This window comes from Strigops habroptila, chromosome 3 (assembly GCF_004027225.2).
Source record: "Strigops habroptila isolate Jane chromosome 3, bStrHab1.2.pri, whole genome shotgun sequence".
In the NCBI taxonomy this organism is placed as follows: Eukaryota; Metazoa; Chordata; class Aves; order Psittaciformes; family Psittacidae; genus Strigops; species Strigops habroptila.
In genome coordinates this window covers 84,333,970-84,354,832 of record NC_044279.2, presented here as the reverse complement: position 1 = coordinate 84,354,832, position 20,863 = coordinate 84,333,970, and the positions used below count along the sequence as shown (strand labels likewise).

Genomic DNA, 20,863 nt, shown 5'->3' with positions numbered 1-20,863 from the left:
GAAAGATGTATTGCTCCCTGCTAACAATCAATAAGCTCTGAGTCAGGCATGCCTCTGTGGAAGCTCTTCTCTTTGTTACTGGCCTCTTACCCTACATTTACACATTAAAAACAATGCCAAATTTTCTTGCACCATTTTAACTGTTACTCTTCACTACAAGTGTTTTTTTTACAAAATATGATAGAATACAACCAACATTAGGTACTCTTCATTGCCTACCTAGGCAAGCTTAGCATTCAAATGGATAACACCGATGTCCCTTTGCACAGTGCCCGAAGTCAAATGCTTTTTAAGAGACTTTATAGGAAATACCATCTCCAGGGCAACAATGTGCTGTTCAAGAACAACAGTGCTGTTCAGTAGAAGAAACATCGACAAGTAAGGAACAGCAGAGAACTCTTGCCACAGACAACTAAAAATCAGATTTTACTGTGGTGAAATCATACCTGTTACCATGCAAAATCAAGACTTGCTAAATGTGATGTAACACATCACAATAACAAGCTGGTCAGGAAGTTTTATAAATGCCAATCTTACGCCTGCATGAACCTTAATTTCCCTGATTATTTCATCTCTTCCTCTTTAAACGAACAAGTCAGTCTGTGTCATGGCATTTACTGGTTACACAGAAAAATAATATTACGAGAAGCAGACTGCAGGGAATAGTCTCCAAGGGGAGAAATACAAACTTTGCAACCCCTTACACTACAACTGCCTGCAACTTCTCCAGAAACACATGTAAAACCACATCATATTCTGCAGTGGACAGAGTTGTGTTACTTTCTATAGCCACCCTAAAATACACGGACATACAGGCCTCTAGCTGGAGTCCATCACACATTTTAGAGCAAGAGCATAAGCAACTTACATTCTCTTTCATCTATGTCTAATCCCTTACTTCTCCTTCCACTCTCTCCAGATAGACCCTTCCTTCACACATTCCTCCTATCCATCCCAAACAAGGAAACAAAACCTCATTACCCCTGCTGCTGGGCTCTGACATGTAATTGTAGCATCAACCACCAATAAATATAGAATCATAGAATATAAATAAACTTTTCTTTACATTTTAGCAAGTTCAAGTAAACATGGAAAGCAAAGCAGAGGAATGGAGCAGAGATCTCCAGATGAGCAAGTGAAGTTCAGGCTTCAGAAACCGAAGTTAATACAATAAAAATGATCACTTTCTGCCTTTAGACCTGGTCAGATCTGGCTCCTTCTAGAAGAGTGGTTCATAATTTCTCACCTATGTTTGTTTATTACAAAAATGTTTCCTTGATGTCCAATTGAGCCCTTCTCTTCCTTAGCTTCCACTGCTCTCTATTAGAGACTGATCAAATCATGGTTAAATGTATGAAGAAAATATTACAGTGAGCAAACCTGCACCTGCAAGTTTGACTAATAGTCTGAAACCTTCTATAATGTCTATGAATCATAATTTACATAATTTTAATTCTCTTAATCAGCATGAATTCTTAGTAAGACCTTTACCCAACTTACTCTCACTCTTCACACTCCTTTTTTTCTCCCCATTCATACTCACATACTTGGCCTATGAAGCATTGTCCTTGGCATTTATGATTGCTGCCCATGCTGCAGGCAGTGGTGATAGAAGAGAACAGACTGTCTTGTATTACATTAAAGACTGGGGTGGAGGGGGAAGCATCCTCTTTTATGGCAATCAATTTGAATACACTCAGGGAAGAAAGTTTCAGATACTTTGGACTGCAGCTGCCTGGCAGGGAGCTGGAAGCCAGAAGCTCCTGGGGAGAGACTGCTATGAGGAGCAGGAATAAGCCAATCCAGGAAAAAGCTATGGAAAAAGCTTCACAGGAAGCAAATGGGACGGGGCAGGATTTGCTGCCCCTCAGACTCCCCAGGTTAACTTACCAGGGGCACCATACCACCCTGCCTGCAAGGACAAAGTGGGCTGACCTGCTTAAAAGCTTTTTATTCATTACTATTCTACTTCTATGATATTCTTTAATTTCTATTAGTAGCTGCTTTGCGGTTGGGTTTTATTTCCCTGTTTAAAAATGAGAATTATCTTAGTTTCTACCCTAGGAAAACCTAACCCTTCTGAGTGTAAAGGCCTTTTAGTCATTTTCGGGAAGCTTGCAACTGGAAAAAAATCAAAGCCTTGGAGCTGTGGCCACCACTGAATCCTCTCACAAGCATTCGTACCACAAAAAGATAAAAGTTCTCATTTTCAGAGTGCTGGATCTTTATTCTGGGAAAAGCTTCTGCTACAGTATTACAAAATAGGCACTCACAAGACAATGAAAGCTACTTATCACTTCTGAAAATTCCATCTGTTCAGTAACTGCAGTGAAACCAAGACGCATCAAAAGGCTTAATTCAAGTAAAAGTGAATCTTTCCTTGATTATGACAAAATGGTAATATCTCCCCCCCTGCCAGCTGATCAGGTATCTCCTATGAGGTTTTTGGGGGTTTGTCTATTTACTGTACTGTTCAGTTGTAGAACTGTAGAAGCTGGATTTACCCTGAGATTACTTGAGTTAAATTCAGTGGCTTCTGAGGAGCCTCCTGTTGGCTTACATTTTGCTTGAGCTTTGCTTTTGGCTTTATGCCTGAAGCCATTATGTTGCAAGCAGTGCTTGCTACGTTATCCTTTGCCACCCCTTTTGCCATTCTGGTGCACACAGTGAAATGGTGAAAACCAAGATATTTTAGCTGAAGAATAAAAGCAGCTCTTAAACCAGAAGAATCTACCTCTTCCTGTCTAAATGTGGTCCACGTGCTTCACCCAGAGAGGCGAGAGGGATTTCCCCTTTAGTAGGCCAGCTTCAATCTTTTGTGCTGTTCAGTTAGGTACCTGCTCTGGCAGAGAAACACGTGCGGATGCGCGCCTCAATATGTGGGAACCAGATACAATTGGAACGAGATGTCATTTCAGAGTAAGTAAAACAGGACAGGCTTCTGCTTCAGGGTTTCCTTTATCCACTGTTTTCCATCATCACCAATGAGATTAACCACAAAGGCACAGCTACTCAAGTACCTGAGCATTTACAAACTCAGGCCTGATGATGAAATCCCAGTTTCATGGAACAATGATTGGATAATGGTTTGTAACTGTAGCAAACAGGCTATTTTGAGTTTTATAACATAGTCGTTGCAAGTACAGATAGCACTTAAATAATTTTTGTTTTATTGTTCACACCCAGAACAGTTTAGGTGATTGAAACTTTATTGGCTGTTTTGGGGTTTTTAACCAGTTCATCCCATGGAATATACTATCATCTTTACGTTGACACACTGCCAATTATTTTAGTTGCTATTCTTCACTTCCTATTTGATACTTTTATCCACCCTCATCTCCCCCTGGAAACATCCTTCTTGTGCATAAAATCTTGATGAAGCCCTAAGCATACTGAAAACACGCTGCAGGAGTACTTTTTGGTAATATTTGAATTTTGATGCATAATATTGAGCCTAGCTTTTTCCAGGAATGTAATCAGCTTTATATACTTACACTTGGAAAAGGAAGCTGCTTTTTTGTGATAAGAAATATCTTTGATTTCTTTGATTTCTTATATTAAAATAGCAAATTGCTTGATCCTTTTGGCCTTCAGTTTCCCCCTCTACAGAAGACAGAACATTTTGAGGGCAGGCATTTTCACAGCCTATGGCCTCTGCAAGACTTGTGCTTGCAATCCTTCCAATTCACATACATTCCTGCTGCACATCGCAGCAATAAATGATGTTGCAGAAAACAGGGGGAATAGATAAGTAGATGTGAATTGCTCTAATCAGTAGAAGATTTTATCATATGCTTCCCTTTTTTGGTCCATGGCTCTAGCAAAAGTAAACACATTTCATTAAACTGAGAACAGCTTAAATCAGTGTAAAATAATGACGCCACTCTAAGTCTCACCTCTCAATTCAGCTTAACATTTAAAGACCAGTTTACCACGTAGACAAACTACATGTGGGGACACAGACACTCAAGTCCCTTACATTAAACCAATGAAACATATGTGGGTGTCAGGGACACAAGTACACCAACAGGCTGTGACCTGTAGATGTTTCTTTGTAATCTCCTCTCTCATTTCTGTCTCCCAGAGTGGGGAAAATAGCATCACAACAAGCTGCAATTAAAGATAAAGGAATCATAGGCAGAAAGATGTGCTAAAAATTAGTTCATTCTGCAGACCTGTGTTTTCTCTCTCTCAAATTATTTGCCTTTAGAGCCACAGTAATATTGTATATTTTTATGGGAAAAAAATCCTAGTGAAAAAGGAAACTTGTTTATAGCCATTTCCAGATAACAGTCTCAAAAGCGATGTAAGCTCAGAAGGAAATGCCATTTTGCAGCATGCAATTTATACTCTTCACTCCAGAAAAAAGCTACAGAATAGAAATGACTTGCTAGCTCTGCCAAATAACTTCCTGATAAATGACCAACACTACAGAGGAGGGTACGCTTTTGTTTCATTATTAACTTTTTCCTAATTCCTAAATATAGATTTTTCCCTTTAAGTCTAAATCAGCATCTAATTTCATGAACTGACATTTTCTGCATTTTGTTTGTTTGTTTTAAATACTATTTTATAGCCCTCACCATTGAAAGTATACTAGGTGTGAAAAACATTAGCTCCTTTTCCAAACAGCACAGTCTGGCACATGTACTAACCACCATCTTATACTGAGGCTGTTGGAGCTTATCACAACTGCCAAGCTGTCACTTGAAGTCCAATTCAATAACCTGCCAAGTGAAAAGCTGTTCGACTTAAAAGTATAAATAAAAAATAGCCAGCATATTTCTAGTGCAGGAATATCATAAACCTTCCTCCTTTAACCTATGAAAACCACACACACCCCCTTCACAAGCAAGCAAGTGCTATAAATGCAAAAAGCAAAAGGCACTACAGATTAAATACTGCCACAGTGTTCTGTTCAAACTGCTGAAGCACCCCACAGAAAAGGTTGAGGTGAGCACATCCTTTTCCTCCCCACATCCCCCAGATCATTTCCTACACATCTCCTTCTATTGGTGGGAGGCTAAGACGGGGAACCAGGCTATTTGTGGCTTGCTGTTCTGTCCTGAAATTTTACAGCTCAATGCTATTTGATTCTGTGCTGACTTCTGTTTCACCATGCTTAATCCTCCCCTGCAGCCAGGAATCCCCATTCCTTCCTGTAGCTTCTCTCTCACAGTTTCAAATCCCACTAGTCCGACCCTGGGGCATCTCCTTAGGCTCAGCTCAGCTTCATGCCCCAAGGTCATGAGTCATTTTGGAGATGGCGCTTTACACGTGGAAGGAGTTACGTGTAATTTTGTGTTTCATAGAAGAGAGTCATCTCTCCTTTACCTCCTCATTAATTTCCTGCATCTCACCTCAGGGTGCAGTCTTCAGAGGTTTCCTTCCCGCCACCCCATAGTGGACTCACACAGGCAGGTAAGTGTCGTCTCATGCAGGTGCATGGCATTCATGGCTTAACCACTCCTCCGCACCTCTCACTCCTCCCTTTCCCAGTTTGCAGAAAATGGGAATTTCCTTTTGTCCTCCTACTGCATGATCAAAAACAGCTTGCTGTTTCAGGGGAGAGGAGGGAAACTGAGAGGGAAACCTAGAAAAAGTTTCTGTCATGCTTATTAACCGCTGCTTCACTGCAAGCAAAGACTACTGTCCTAGCAGGTGGCTTACAATTTTCTGTTTGTAATACCACAGAAGCGTGGGTCTGAATCATTATTTTTCTTCTTTCCTCTTACTATTTATCTAAAAACCTTTCTGAAACTCCCAAAGGTCTTTGTTCCGTATACCCCTGCTCAGTTAAGTCAGAACTACCAAACACAACAACCTAAAGAAATGTCAGTGCTCTTAGGGTATACAGTTTTGTGGATCTGTGTTATCCAAAAAGCACAGCTGGCTACAGGGGCTGGCACTTTGGGTAATCAGTGGGTTTAGTTGACCTTTTAAAGCACTATAAAACATATCTTCTCACTCGGTCTTCCTCATAACAGAAAGAAGCTGTATCAGAACAAAAATAAAGATGTAGCAAGTTCATTGCATCATTTCAGAAATCTAAAAGTTTCATGCATAGTCAAGTCACCCAGGGAACATTCCCTGAATGTTCTTTTCTGCAGATAAACACTGCAAAAGCAGCCTGTGTTTACCTTAAGGGAACACGAAGTTCTCTGAGGGTTCACACTCTCTTGGGCAACAGGGTTGGGGTCCTCGCAGGACTGGCAAGTGTTACTCTTCTCTATCAGATTCCTTATTTCAACATCAAGCTCTTGGCTTTCACACCTGCTTAGAAAGAAATAGCAATGTTAAACTTCGCACCAAAACTAGAAGCACAAAGAAGGTAAATTTATCAGCTGTCTTCCGAGTCTGACAATGCGGACAGCAGAGCTGGTCCTGCAGCAAGCTCCTGCTACCTTCCTTCCTGGTATGCACAGAGTGCTAAAGCAGTGTCACACAGGCTGCCTCCGAGTGCTTTGTGGCAGAAATTCACTTAGAATAATTACACAAGCAGTCTTTATGAATGTTGCTACTTTGCATCTACAAAATCCAAGTTGGCCCTTTTGAGGATTAGATGAACACTGTCACGTGCCCTCCAACCTCAGACACCCACTCGCAGTTTCAAAAATTTTAAATCCAACTTTAACAAAACTGCAAACAAAATGGCTAAATTGGGTTTGAACTCCAAAACTAGGTGCTCAGCCCACAGAGTTTTCTGAGGGCACATTTTGTTTTCCGTAGCACTTTGTAACAGATACCTGACATACATTTTCAATACTTTTTTTTTCCCTGAAAGCTCCTTTTAAAAAACATTCGCATCTTGTAAAATTGGTCTATTGCGAACACTAAAACGGTGGGAAAATTCTTTTCTTTCAGTCTCTCTGCTAAGGACACACAGCACTTAAGGGCTAGCTCCAAATTCACAGAACTAACCAGCAGTCAGGGCTGATTCACTTCATACACTATAACGGGAGGAATGAGACTTTCAGAATATGGACCGGGGCATAATTAAAACCAACCCCCGAAGCCCTTGAGCAACCCAAATTTTCAAGAAATACTTGTCTCTTTTGTAAGCTCAGACCTTCATTTCTAGTCATCTTAAAATAAATCTAAATATAAGTAATGTATGACCAGAAAGCAAACTGCAAGACTCAAAAGTGTTACCAACCTGTTATGGCAAGATTACTTCTTGATGTAGGCAGAAGGTACTAAATTCTTCATTCGAACTACCAGAAAAACTGAGGGCAGTAAGACTGTGTAAGTTATTGCAGTTTAGACAGGCAATCCACAGGGATTGCACTACGGGATCTGAAGCAGCTCTTGGATGGCAATAAATAAAATTAGCCAATAAGCAAACCCATCTATTCTAATCATAAGAGTAAATAAGTGTGGTAAATTTCATGCTGGTAGCACAGAATGATTCATTTTATTCTCGATATTTACACCACAGACTATAACAGAAATGTATTTTCATTAAGCATGAACGCAAAATCATTTGCAGAGGTACCACAATAAAATACCAACAGTAGCAAATAAGGACACGTAAAACTCAAGAACTTTTTTAACTTGCTGCATAGTAGTTGGACAAGCCGGAATTTCACGGCAGTTTCAGAGCTGCCATGAAGCCTGCCTGCACCAAAACCAAACAAGTTTCATGGCAGAAACAAGATATTTGGATGAATTTCAAGAGCTAGACCTATGGCTCAAGGAAATAGGACTTTTACACAAGGAACCAAGACTAGAGTTTTGCAGTGCTTGGAAGAGCCTGAGGCATTACAACAGATCACACGATATTTCTTCTCTACAGAAGGATACTTCCTCACACTAACCTTTCACCTTTTTCTTTTTTTTTTAACAATACACCAACTAGTGCAAGTTCGAAGAAACAGAGTACCCAACTGAAGAGAGACTTGTCTTTTGTTAGACCACTTTAGCTGGTGATAACAGCCTTTCAAAGCCATGATAATTAAAAGGAAGACCTTCCTGCTGCACATCCTCATGGACCTCAGGGCAGTTAGTGCAGCAGGCTGGAGCTCTCTGAACACTGGTGGTGGCTTTCAAAGCCTCAGCTACATGTGGTGGCAGGTGAGCCCCAGCAGCATGGGCACTGCATGGCACCTCGGGAAGAAAGCCACTGAAGGAAAACAAATCATCTTGCAAAAGAAATCTGGCCCTTTTCTGTCTCCCTAAGTATTGCAAAATCCTGGATAGACCAGTGCAACTGGCACTTTTTTTAGAGCAATTCTATGGTAAGGTTCCCAGACAATAAGTTCTCAGGCAGCAGCATGACCAAGCGCTCTGCTTAAAGCCTTAATTTTTGATCAGCTACATAATGCGAACTTTGCAACACCACCTTCAGCTCATTTGGACTCCCACGCCTGACCCAGCCTGAGCTTGCTTTGTGCAACAGAACTGGATACACACTGTGCAGAGCACTCAGTGCTTTGGAGGGTGCTCGGAAGAATTGAGAAGCCACAGCACGGAAGCAGTTGCTCATGGTGCAATTTTAGGAAAAGTGCATGAAATTGTATTTTCATACTAATGGAGAAATTGTTGCTGCAGCCTCCTTAGAGCCGCTAGAAACACGGCTAAAGGAAGGGAGAGGTTAAGTAAAGCAAGGTGAAACTTTACTGTGCAGTATTGAGGGGTATCAGACAGAGCTGCTAAAACCACAGGCCAGTATTTTCAAACTGAGCTTTTAAAACTTCAGGTTTTTATCTGCTTAGGCAGCCAACAAAAGGTAGGCTAGTTGATCTCCTCTTCTCTTGCTCCGTTCAACTCGTGTGTGAGATCAGTAAAGCAACAAGCTCACAGCTTAGCTGAGAGAAAAAAAAACTCTGGCCTACAAGAGTGGCTTCTAGTAAAAGATATTTCACTCGTTGCCCAGAGTTGCAGTCACACATCCTGCTTCAGCTGCAGCAAAGCCAGCCAGGGTTTAACTCCTCTACAGCCCCAGCCACTTTCCACCTTCAATGCCTCTCTACTACAAATTACCATCCCCAGCCGCCAGCACAACCCACTCATCAGGCTTGGACAAAGTAGTCAGGGTTTCTTAAATTCTCTGAAGTCAAATAAAGCAGCTTAGACTAAAACAACTGTTTAAAATGAAGGAGCAATGTCTAGGTGCTGCCCTGAGGACCCTGGTAGGAGTGCAGGAGCAAGTGTTCAGGCAGTATTTGCACTCATCTCTGCTGCTTGTTTAGCCACAGCGAGAGGAGATGTGTGACCACAGCCTCCTGAGATCAGAGCGTGAATCAAGCTGGGAAATACCCCATAAAGATGGTGGGTTGGCTTTAAATATTTCCTTCATCCAGGAAGTGTTCTTTCCTCTACTCTGCTCCCCACAGTTTGTCTGACATTGTGGCTGCAAATAATGTTCACCTCTGGCTGCTCCCACCCTATCTCCCTGCATTCTCCTTCCTGGGCTTTAGGAATACCTGGGCAACAGCAGGAACCAACTGGGCCTGTGTAAAAGCAAGGGAAAAAAGACTCAAATCCCTACAAACTGATTGCTGCTTCGTAATATCCATGTGTTTCAACGGCATCATGAAAGTCAAAAAATTCACTTAATTGACTGGATTTCTCCAATTCTACATGCACTTGGTGCATAGATTTTCCCTCAGTTTTTAGACTAAGGTCTTCTGACCAGAAACTGTTACTCTGTTTATCTATATCTTAATGTTAGCCACTCTAATAACTGGAAGAATATATTTATTGAGATGTAAAACATTTATCTTATCTGGTGTGTAGACCCATTTTACAGCCTGGACTTTCAGAGCACAGAGTGCTTGAATATGTCTTCAAGACACTGGTGATAAGGAGTTACCCCAGAACAAGACATCCTTGAGGATTACCTGAGCTTCCCCTGGTGAGCTCTAGAGGGCACACAGTATCGAGCTTCTGCAGAAAGCAGTTTTTTCAAAACTGCTTTTGGTTTTGTGAAGTTCACAGGTACATTTCTGCATCATTAATACCATTACACTTCTGTGCTGTTGCCAACGTTTTCTAAAATTAGATGTTTTAGTTTTTAATAATTAAATTATGCGAATATGCAACCTGTAAATACAACTAAAAAAATTTAATCCATTCAAAATTGGGGGATAGTCTTTTATGTTTTGTAAAATCAATCCTCAGAGAATGTTAAAAGCATTTTTATGTGATCATAGGGGACAAAGTATATGCTTTCTATATGCAAAAGCTTTCTAAAGTATGTAAAGGTAGATACACAACTCATCCTACTTACATAACATGCTATGATTAAAGTAGAAGCCAATAAGAGATTAAAATATTAACTCCTTTTTGTGAACTTTGAGTTGGTTGCGAAATTTCATTTTTGGGAAAATTAAGACATTTCACAGGGAAGCAGAACCTACAGATGTAATGAAGGAAGCTGGTCTCTCAGCATAAGTTTTAGCCGCTCGGACGAAAAGGAGAGCACCCAACCTTACTCATAATTTCCATGTCATATCTGAAAAGTAGCAGCCAATATCCTTCTAGCCACATCCTCCAAGAATAAGAAAACAGGGCTGTTCAGTTTGGCTTGCAAGTTGCCATATCTGTGCAGGATTTCACTGCTAGAGACTAACTGTGCACCACATCAAAGATATTTTCATTTCTCCCACGTATTCACTTAGCTGCCTTTAAAATTGTTTTCACTTTTTGCTCTCTGGTACATCTTTTCATCATTTCGATTTCTAGGCTCTATCGGCTTTTTGTAATTAATTATTTACCAATGGCTGCATAGTTTTTACAGAAAGTCAGTGTCTCAGCTGGGAGCCAGTACAACAATTGTGCCCAGCATGTGCTTTGTATGTGAATGAGACTTAAATACCTACACACGTCAATGCCACCCAGCTAAATAAACCATGCTGTCCTCACAGGGTTAGGCAGTGAAGTGCTGGTTGTACATGCACAGGGAATTTTATTAAATAATGCATGTAACTGAGCCAAAAACCTATATTTGGTCCAAAACTAAAGCCAGAATATGATGGCAACAGAAAGGAAGCATGAGGTGTGGACACCAGTGGATTCTGAGACCGTCAAGGGCACTCCTTGCAGTCCATCCTTTTCAGTCAGGAGACGGAGCAGAAGACAGAACAACTCCCACTAATATACACTTTCATAGGTTTCATGTTTATCAAATAGCCAGGGACTAAAAAGCCCCATGAAGAGTCCCAGGTCTGCAGCTGATACCATTTGTGAGCCCTTGGCTCTCCCTGATTTTCACTGGGAACTGGCATTATTATTTACTAACAGCAGTTACGTGACAACAATGGATGTACTGACAACTTGTCCCAAGGCATTTATTGTAAAATATCAATACTGAAGACATATAATCCTATTTGAAATAATCTCAGTACTGGTGTGCTGGGGTCATTCTGCTGTGTTTGGTGAAAGCACAAATACACACCAGAAACAATTGTGAAAAAAAAGTTTTAAACCAAGATTTACAGCCAGACACCAATACCACCGAGTCATGTTCTGACGGGAAATGAATTCCAGAGTCTAGGGGTTAAACACATGCTTCAGCCCTTTGGGTGGGCATTTGGGACATCAGATTCTTGCTTGGCTAAGCCTAAGGAGCTGATCCACAGAAATAAATTAATTTCTGCATTTGAATTATGGAGGATGAACTGGTTCGGGTAGTTTAAAAAACATGGCAAATTTCAAGGCAAACTGTTTCAGGTAATACCCCCCTTATTTATAACAAGGAATTTCATTGAAGAAATAAAACCTTTAGAATATGGGAGAGAATGAGACCTGGATTACATAATATTTTATCTAATTTGTACTAAAAAGAGCTATATTAAGAATAAAATTAGGCATATAAGTCTTAAAAATAACAGTTTATCTGTAGAACAAGTCTATTCTTTTATGTTCCATATTATTTTACAGGATTTTTGTTCTCTTTTAATCCACTTCTGTAGAATTCCTAGAGTTTCTTCAGGTAAATACATTGTGATTTTTATATTATTATCTTATCCAGTTAAGACTAAACAACAAAGAATTTCCAGTCCAAGAAGCAATGTGAAGAACAAAATTTTGCCTAGAAAACAAAAAACTTTTGTTAAAGGAAATAAAAAAATTTGCATCCTCTTGAGCTCTTACAAGTTTAGTAGGTTATGAGCTGATAGAGAATTGTTACAGCGTGATGCTGCTCCCCAAGGATCAGTGGTGCTATTACAGTACTCAACACCCAGCAAGCGTATCTCCGCTCAGAGTTTAGGCTTTGGAATTTGAGCCGTATGTCCTGAAATCGAGCTCCGCTCATTCTATGTCCCACCTCACATGTACTACTATAAAAAACAGTTTATTGGGCATAAAGCGTATTGTGCTGGTACAAACAGAAAAGAACACCTGCCTTTGGCCAATAGGAAGAAATACTTTAAAAGCAAGGTTTTAAAAAAAAGTCAATATATCTTTTCACATTATTTCCAACTTAATTTTTAACTTCAGTTTCACAAAAACAAAAAGATCACCCAGTATTTCAAAGGGAGAGCTGGAAAGCCAGCCACTAGCAGCAGCAGCCACCTAGCGAAAGAAGTGCATTGCCCTTGGAGCGAGATGTCCCAGATGTTGCAAAAAAAGTGCTGGCACTGTTGCTTGGGAGGCAAGTGTGAGATTAGAAATAATCTTACTCCATTCCTGAGAAGAGAGCTCCATAAGGCAAGGTGTATGATAGGGGTTAAATCATGTACGTACTGCAACTATAGCAGAGAAACCAGTTAAACTTTCGCTCAAATCTGATGTGGCCAAAACATCTGCCTATCACCCCATAAACGTCCCTACACTTCTGTTCCCTTTACGACAAAGGAATGGAGCTTTTAAAGGCACATTTAATAGCCAGCAGCTGTTTGGCTGTCAAATGCCACATCTGGAGAAGCTGTGTGCTGTTAATGTGAACAGAAACAATTATTCTTTAATAGTTTTGCTTAATTTTAGGAATTACACAAATCACAACAACAGAAGAGGTGCATGCTCTTAAAGGAAACACATCTGGTTTCTCTGAAAATAAGCAAAAAAAGGGGAGGGCCCAGTGATTAAGTGAAGCCGCACCTATAATCCATCCCATCTCGGTGGAGAAGTAAAGCTACTGATACACAGGCACTTAGGGTCTCCCAGCCTTCGATATTCCTCTCAACAAATATGCAACATATAAGAAGACAACAACTAACTGGTTTGCATTAAATGTCATGTTACTTATCACATGGTGCTGTTTCTCTCTGAGCCTGGAGGTTCCTGTCCTCTGGGATGGGATTTCAGTGCTGCCACCTCACTCCTGTATCCTATATAGACTGTGCGCCAGGAATTTAACATCATTCCCCTTCACTGGGATCTTCTGCTTAATTATACTACCAAGACCATAATTGAATTCCTTCCTGACGGACAGCATTTGGGCTGGGTTCCAACCTCAGGAAAGCCAATTAAATTTTTTTTTTTTACCAACTTTCTCAGGCTTTAAACGAGCCATGAGCAAGTTACAGATGTCTGTCTCTATAGAGAAGCAGTAAATGGAGCACTGTCACCCAGGCTCATCACCCAGGACTCATGTAGTTGCGTGTGGATCACTAGTGAAAAGGGAACTGAAGTTTTGCCATGAAAATCAATCAAGTGGAAAACCCAGCCAAGCAGGGCAACCAAGTAGCATGTGCTTTCTGAGCAGATGAAATCCCCCACTGAAATGCACACATGCAGGAAGCTGGTGGGAGATGGCAGGAAAGCATTGAAAGAACTGAAAACTAAGAGTTTAAAAAACAAGAAGAGTGACAAATCTGGGTTTGGCTGGTTGGGTTTGGTTTTTTTCCAGTGCTTGCTCTTTTTCTATGAAGTCAAATAGCCAGAAAAGCTTGCATGTCTTCTAGGACACTCTCTTATCTTCAGTAGGCACCTTGTTGAGAGGATTCCCTCCCACAGACCTTTCTGGAGTGGCTGCTTGCCCCACAGATACAGCTTGAGCATGACGAGTCAATTCAGGTCTTACACATACTGATTTCTGTGGGAAGCTATGATTCTGATGCAATTACATGGCTGACATTTTTAACTGGTACTTTCCACCACTACTCTTTCTTTCCTGAATCGGGCATCACCACAAACAGAACAAGACCTATGCACAGCCCATTTACCCCCTAGTTCAGCCTCAGCCAGAATGTGGATGCATCACCAACACCTTACAGACCTGGACTCACAGCTGGGCTGCACCCTTGGAGGAAAGCAAGTCCATGATTCATTTTTGGGTCTGCCTCCCACACAGGCCTGAGATATTTTCAGTGATGTACTAACAGTGCTAGCAGGATCAACAGATGAACACCATTTGGAAATGCAGCCGGGAAATTTAATGTAGAGTAACTAATGGGGGACTTGTCAAGTCAAGCCAACTTCTTGCCGGTGGTAGCTGTCAGGCAACAGAGCTGAAAGGCAGAGGAAGCTTGCTGCACAGCTGTCTGCGCCACAGGTCTGGGGCTTGAACTGCCAGCAATTGGCACATAGTTTCACCAAGGGTGCCATTGCCAGATGGGAACCTGGGGCCTTCCTCTCTTCACAGAGACAGGTTGGAGTCAAACTACACTGGCAACACTTCCCAATGTCCTAAATAAATGGGAAATCCCAGTCTGCAAGGGATTTCAAATCCAGTTATTTCACAATAAACTAACCTGGGAAACATGCATCTTGCAGGAAGAAAGGCGGATAAGGTATTATGTGTTAAGCTTGCCCAAACAATTTACAGTTACCCTAAAACAATTTCTCATTTTCTGTCACTCTCAAACCCATACACTATACTTAATACTTTTTAAATACTTTTTAATCCTTCTCAGCGACCTCAAAAATATTTCTTTTTTTGGCCAAAGGTTGTCTTGCAGAATTCAGCAGCATTCACCGAAGTACTCGGCATCATCGCTTTTCTTAAAGCTCCTTATTAGTCACTGACAGTCTTAGAAAGGCATTGCCATCATCACAGCCTCATTAGAGGCTGCAGCCAGAATGTGACCTCTTCATCTCTATATCCTACAGTACAATCTCTTTTACTGCCATTATCAGTAGAATCGATACTAGTTCATGAAGAAGCAGGTGCCCAAAGAGGTTGTGCAATCTCCATACTAGGAGATGTTTGAAACTCACCTAGACAGGCCCTGAGTAATCTGACCTAACTAGCCCTGCTTTGAGCAGGAGGTCAAGTCCAGATCATGTTCAGAGCTCCCTTCCAACCTATGCTATTCTCTACAATTTCGCTCTTCTCAGAATAGTTCCATCTTTCACTTATCTAAACAGAACTGATACAGGTCTCCACAGGACAGATTAAAACAGCGTGGGGAGAAAAAAAAGAAAGTATCAACCTGGATCTCTGGAAGAGAAATCAATTGACATATGCAGGAAACACTCAACTATATATTTCTAGTAATGTAATGTAAATTACTTTTTAAAAAAATAAAAGTTTCTCCATGTAAAATTAAGATAATACCTTTCCATCTCAATACACTGATGGGGGCACAATTCTAGATGATCCTCTGCATCTTTATTCTTCCTTTTGAGCTGCTCACAGAGAATCTATTAGAGACAGGGAGGGAAAAAAATCAGACTTCAAGAGGAAAAAAAAAGATTAACAGTCTAGGAAGAAAAATTTAAGTACATGATTACAATGAGAAGAGAGAACTGTATTTTGTCTGCGTTTCTGATTTCCTATTCATATACCATAAATGGCTGATAAGCAAGCCAAGAGTCTACTTCCCAGCATCATCCTCTCTCAAGTCTACCACTCCGTCAGGGACAGTTTTACAAGGGTAGGAACAGTAACTCTCGGTGCAGTGGCAAGAGTCTACCCAAGTAACAAAGCCATCAGCAGTCAGAGGAACTTTGGAAGTCTTGCAAAAAGGGTTTTTATTATTCATCCTACAAGAATCAACTATCTTAAATACTCTGGAGTTCAAGCATGTTCTCACAAGCTAACGAGAAAATTCATATGCTTCATGGAAGTGTCCAGTAAAACTACTGCTCCGAATTTAAAAGAATTTGAGTAATGGGTCTAATCTAGGTCATTTGGAGAGAAAAGAAAAGGAGTTATTGTGCACAAGCGTGTTGTTCAAGAACTATACAAGCTCCTAACAACCTTCCCTCTGGTCAGGGCCACTTACTGTCTAGCACTGCATTTCCAAAAAGAAAGGAGAGAAGAAAGTAAAACAGCCCTTCCAGAGAACAAGACACGCACCAGGGAAATCATAAGCTGTCCACATTCAGATATCCCTTTTTGGATGAAAACTCCAAACAGAGAAAGCACTAATGTTTTGGTGTTTTGTTTTTCTTAATTTTATGAGGCACCACCAACTCTTCATCACAACTGGGAGAACAGATGGCACTAGGAATGAGCCAATGCCCCCTCACGTAGAGGAATCGTTATCCTCCTGTGCTGCAGGTGGGTAACAGCCCTGGGTATGTTTCTGCAGGCTATGTGAGACATCTCTAGTTCATCAGAAAAGGAGCCCAGAAGTCTTATTCTGCTATTCAGATCAAAATTACAAACAATAGCATATGATAGTTGCTGGAATTAGAAGACTGGCAGGTTTCATAAGACCTATCATAAGGACAGCAGCGTGACCACTGGAAAAAAGTGAGGAGCCATCAAGAGTGAAACCTGCTATTTATAAGCAAATAAGTTTTCAATTACAAGTCGCTCTCTTTATTGGTAACATCAACTTAACATGAAACCGCAGCTGAACATTTTATAGAAACCATGCTGCTTCATCTATGTGCAGAGCAGAAATTTAAAATGAAAGGTTGCCAGGAGAAGATCTGAGGTGTTTGGCATCCCTCCCCCCTCCTAACTCCCATTCCTGCAGGCGTTTCACACATTTTACATGCATCTGGTAATCACTAATTACAAGGATCCCATTAAGAAAAAAAGTCAACTCAGTTTCATGTGAAACTTGACTCCAGCTTGTCCAAGTTTTACGAGTGTCTGTTTAATCATGACAAAAACACGCTGAAGTATGGAAAGCTGTACTCATTTGATTTCAATGGGAGCTGCAGACACTAGGTACTAATGAGAATTAAGCCTTATCTTGGTGCCTAAACTTGGACTTTAGGTGTCTAACTGAAAAACAAAATTTGAAAAACATTGAATGAACAGAAGAATGAACACTCCCTACAGCCACAGAAACAACAACAAAAAATAATTAAATGAAATCTGAGCATGCTTGTATTAATTAAAACAACAACAACAAAAACCCTGTAGAATTCAGACTGCTCCCCCACCTCTAATTCACCCCACTGGGCTTAGACATTTTGGCAGTCTCAGCTGCATTTGCCTAGTTACACACAGCACTGCAGCCCGTGTGCTAGCAAACAGGCCATGTGAAAGGATACAGGTTAGGAGTTACTGAAAAGACGACACCTATGTCGGTAAAATTCATGCAAGAAGCAAAGAAAGTTCTGGAAAACTGAAAGAAAAAAGAAAAAGAAAGCATTGAAGAATACAGAGAAAGCTACTTATTAGACATGTCACTTCCTGTTTCTGCAGTGACAGGATGGTGAGCCAGATTTGGGAGAATGCTGCATGCTCCCTGCTGGGATCCCATAGTGGGTGCTCCAGGTTTCCCATGGCACTGCTCTGCTGAGCTGGGGAAACACACAGAAAGGAGCTGCCAAAAGCCAACAACTCCCAAATCACTTTGTGGCCCAGCTGCACACCCAGCCAGCACAAACAAGCAGTTCTTCAGAAGTCCTACCACTAACATCTGCTGGGGTGGGGGCATCCCCTCCCCTGTGGCTTGACAAGGTGTGTTGTACGTCTCACTGCTGGGCATCTTGATTTAATGCATGCCTATACAAGCCAGCCCAGCTATCAGATGCTATTTCATTACCAGAGCATGGGAGTACATCCACCCTCTCCTACCCAGTCGAAGATATGGGGCAAAGTAGTAAAAAGTTATCTATCTGCACTGAAAGCCAGCATTATCAAACCAGCTGAGTATGGCCCAGCTAATGCCAGCTCAACAGTGGTGTTACCCACTCTGATTTGCCTCCACTGTTTCCCAAACTATTGATGCACAAGGGAGTGCTACTGGAGAGTAACAGCTTTGCCTTTCATTTCTTTCTCATGGGCTTTTTGGTAAAGTGTGTCAATTTTATTTTGATTTTTTTTTTAAATAATTTCTAATTCTTCACAACAACAAATTTACTGCAAGGAGTCTGACCTGTGTTGGTAGCACAGGTTGTGCTAAATCTAAGTCTACACTTATGAAATTGAGTGAAAGAGATGTAACCAGGTTATCACACAATGTGCAAGTGTTTGTTACCAAGACAAGCATTTTTACAACTATAATATGCAATGTAATGCTGCAGGTTTTTATTAGATCAGACAAATTAAACCCAAGATGGATAAAACTGAGTTACTTCAAAGAATGAAGACTCTAGAAAAAACGGGTTATAATGGTCATGTAAAGGATTGCTCAGAATTACATAAATTTTCTGCTTTCCGTCAAGGCTTTTAAGAACAAGAACACCCTGAAGCAAAACAGGATCAGTTTTGCTTACAGATTTATGGGGTTTCACAATACTTGAGAATATTTGGTAAAAACTGTGTGATATTTCCTTGGTGCTCATCCACCAACTTTATCAGTGGTACAAGCCCGGAGTGCTTCCTACATATATAGCAAATAGGCCAAAAAAGCACTTTTTGGCATTAAAAATTATCAAGTTTTACACATATGAAAGACACATTTGGAAAGAACAAAAATACATGGCTCAAGAATGACAAGACGACTCATGAATTCTAATGAAATCTTAATTCTAAAGGCAATCACAGCCAGACAGGCACTCATCACACTGGAGTTTCAGCATGTTACACAAAATGCATTTCACAGACATCTGTACTGGAAATGTTAAATCTGTTAACATTAAATGTTCAAGCGCTCTTGCTCCATTCTCTTTTGCTTTCTCCAAGTTCAGTTCTAGCTTAAGAGCATCCTATTTTCCCAAAGCTTTGTTCATTTCCCGCAACCCCACTCTGTAATTCACTTGTTATTCAGCTGTACCAAAGCAATATTTTGCTGGAATGCAATATAAAATGAGTGTCAGAAATGAGCCAGCCTAAAAGAGGCAGAGAAAGGAAAGGAGATTTTTGATGTGTTTTTTCCTGCCTAGATCAGCTCAATTATTCAATTTTACAGACCAGCACCATAAAGGGACATACTGTCACAGTGGAGGAAGCAGAAAACAGCTAATACATCTCACAAATGGAAGCACATACTAGCAAATTACACCTAAGGAATAAACCCATTAAAAAGTTACCCTTTTAGTGATACCCATTTTTGTATTGCGAAACATCCATGGCCTGTCACAGCCAGGCTGAGTAAACTTACTTCATTTAAGTATTACCCATATTGCAAAATACCCCTGAAACAAAGTGGAACATATATAATCATAAATGCTGTTGATAAACAAGCCAGTAGGTTATACTTTATCTGTGTGCGGGTGTTGTGTAGGAGGAGTGGGAGGAAGAAATGGATTATTACTGTAAATGTGATCAAAATGGAAGAACTACTGAAGAAATAAAAAAACATTTGATAAAAGAGGTCCTAAACAACACTCATTGAAACTAATCTGAAAGAGGAATAAAGCCTTGAAGATTTTTTTTCTTTTAAGAAATAAAACCTGTAACATTTCTATGACCTTCTCCTACCTAGACATTCCCAGGTTTGATACTCTAATAGCACTAGTGTGCAGTGCAGCCAGCCTTGTACCAGCTATTGCATTGCATGGCTTTCTGCTTTTGCATTCAATGCTCTTTGCTGAAAACACAGCTTCAGTCATGTAAACGTAGCATGAGAAAAAGCCACGAACACAGCAAGTTCTGCCAGTTCTCTCCTTCCCCTGTTCTTTCCTGATGAGGTGTTGAAACTTCAATATTAGACAGTCTATAACCAAAATTTAAAATCTAAAGCTCGATTTTTGCCAAAAATAAAGAGTACTTAGGTTCCTTGGTTCTGCCTTACCTGATTTTGTTCAGATAAAATGAAACTGGTACCTGCCGTGTGTGATGCAGGAAGATTTAGTGCCAAATACGTAAAACTGATCTCACCATGAAGTACAATTCTCCTTGGTTAGGGTAACAGCAGATTCAGAACAGCAATTGCCCTAAAGAACTTAACTCGCAGATGCCCTCCCACGAAGCTGCGATGTCCACAACTGGATAAGGAGTATTTATGCTTCTTCAGATAAACTCAAACTATGCAGCAACTGAAGTAAATTAAAACTCAAAATAACAGAAAGCCCTTGAAGTGGACCAGACCGAGGAACTGTTAATTGCTACACACTATTTCTACCCAGAACTGAATGCCTGGCTGTCAGCATAGAGCACATGGGACACCAGAGAGGCTCTGTGCTGCTGGTTCTCTGGCTCCAGTCCAGGACAGGAAAATGTGCAATGTAATCTCTGCATTTGCTTTGTTGTGCTGGATGCAGCAGGGTGACTTTGCACAGAGAGACAGTACCTGCTCTATAGCTCTTCAGTCACATCAGTGGTGGGCCTGCACCACTGGCTGCGTGAAAATGCTTCTGTTGACACACACAAACTAGTTGAAGTAGCAGCCACAAAACGCTGTTTTAAACGAGACAACCTTGTTAAAAACCAATATTCCACTTTTTTTCCTAAACTGAAACAGACAGAAAGCAATTTTCAGGTATATTTCCCTCTTTGTATATCAGTCAATTTAACAATTTCTAAGCACATTTGGATTTAAGATGTCAAGAACCATCTTCTAAAGGTGAGAAAATTACTCTCCAATGAGCATAAATCACTTCTCCAAGTAGCAATTAGTGGCACAAATGTTACCAAAAAACAACCACAGTCATGCCCAGGGCTTGGGTGTCACAGACCTGCATT

General features: G+C 40.7%; 1 protein-coding gene across 1 annotated transcript in view; it reads right to left on the bottom strand.

The window, feature by feature from the left end:
- The window catches only part of TNIP3 (TNFAIP3 interacting protein 3), a 77,251-nt gene that overhangs the window by 32,742 nt on the left and 23,646 nt on the right, over window positions 1-20,863 (bottom strand). The window contains exons 3-4 of the mRNA XM_030480386.1: window positions 15,446-15,531; window positions 6,141-6,273 (exon numbers count right to left, since the gene is read on the bottom strand). Coding sequence (XP_030336246.1) covers window positions 6,141-6,273; window positions 15,446-15,453 — 141 coding nt within the window. The 5' untranslated portion in view covers window positions 15,454-15,531. The remainder of the gene's footprint in view (window positions 1-6,140; window positions 6,274-15,445; window positions 15,532-20,863) is intronic.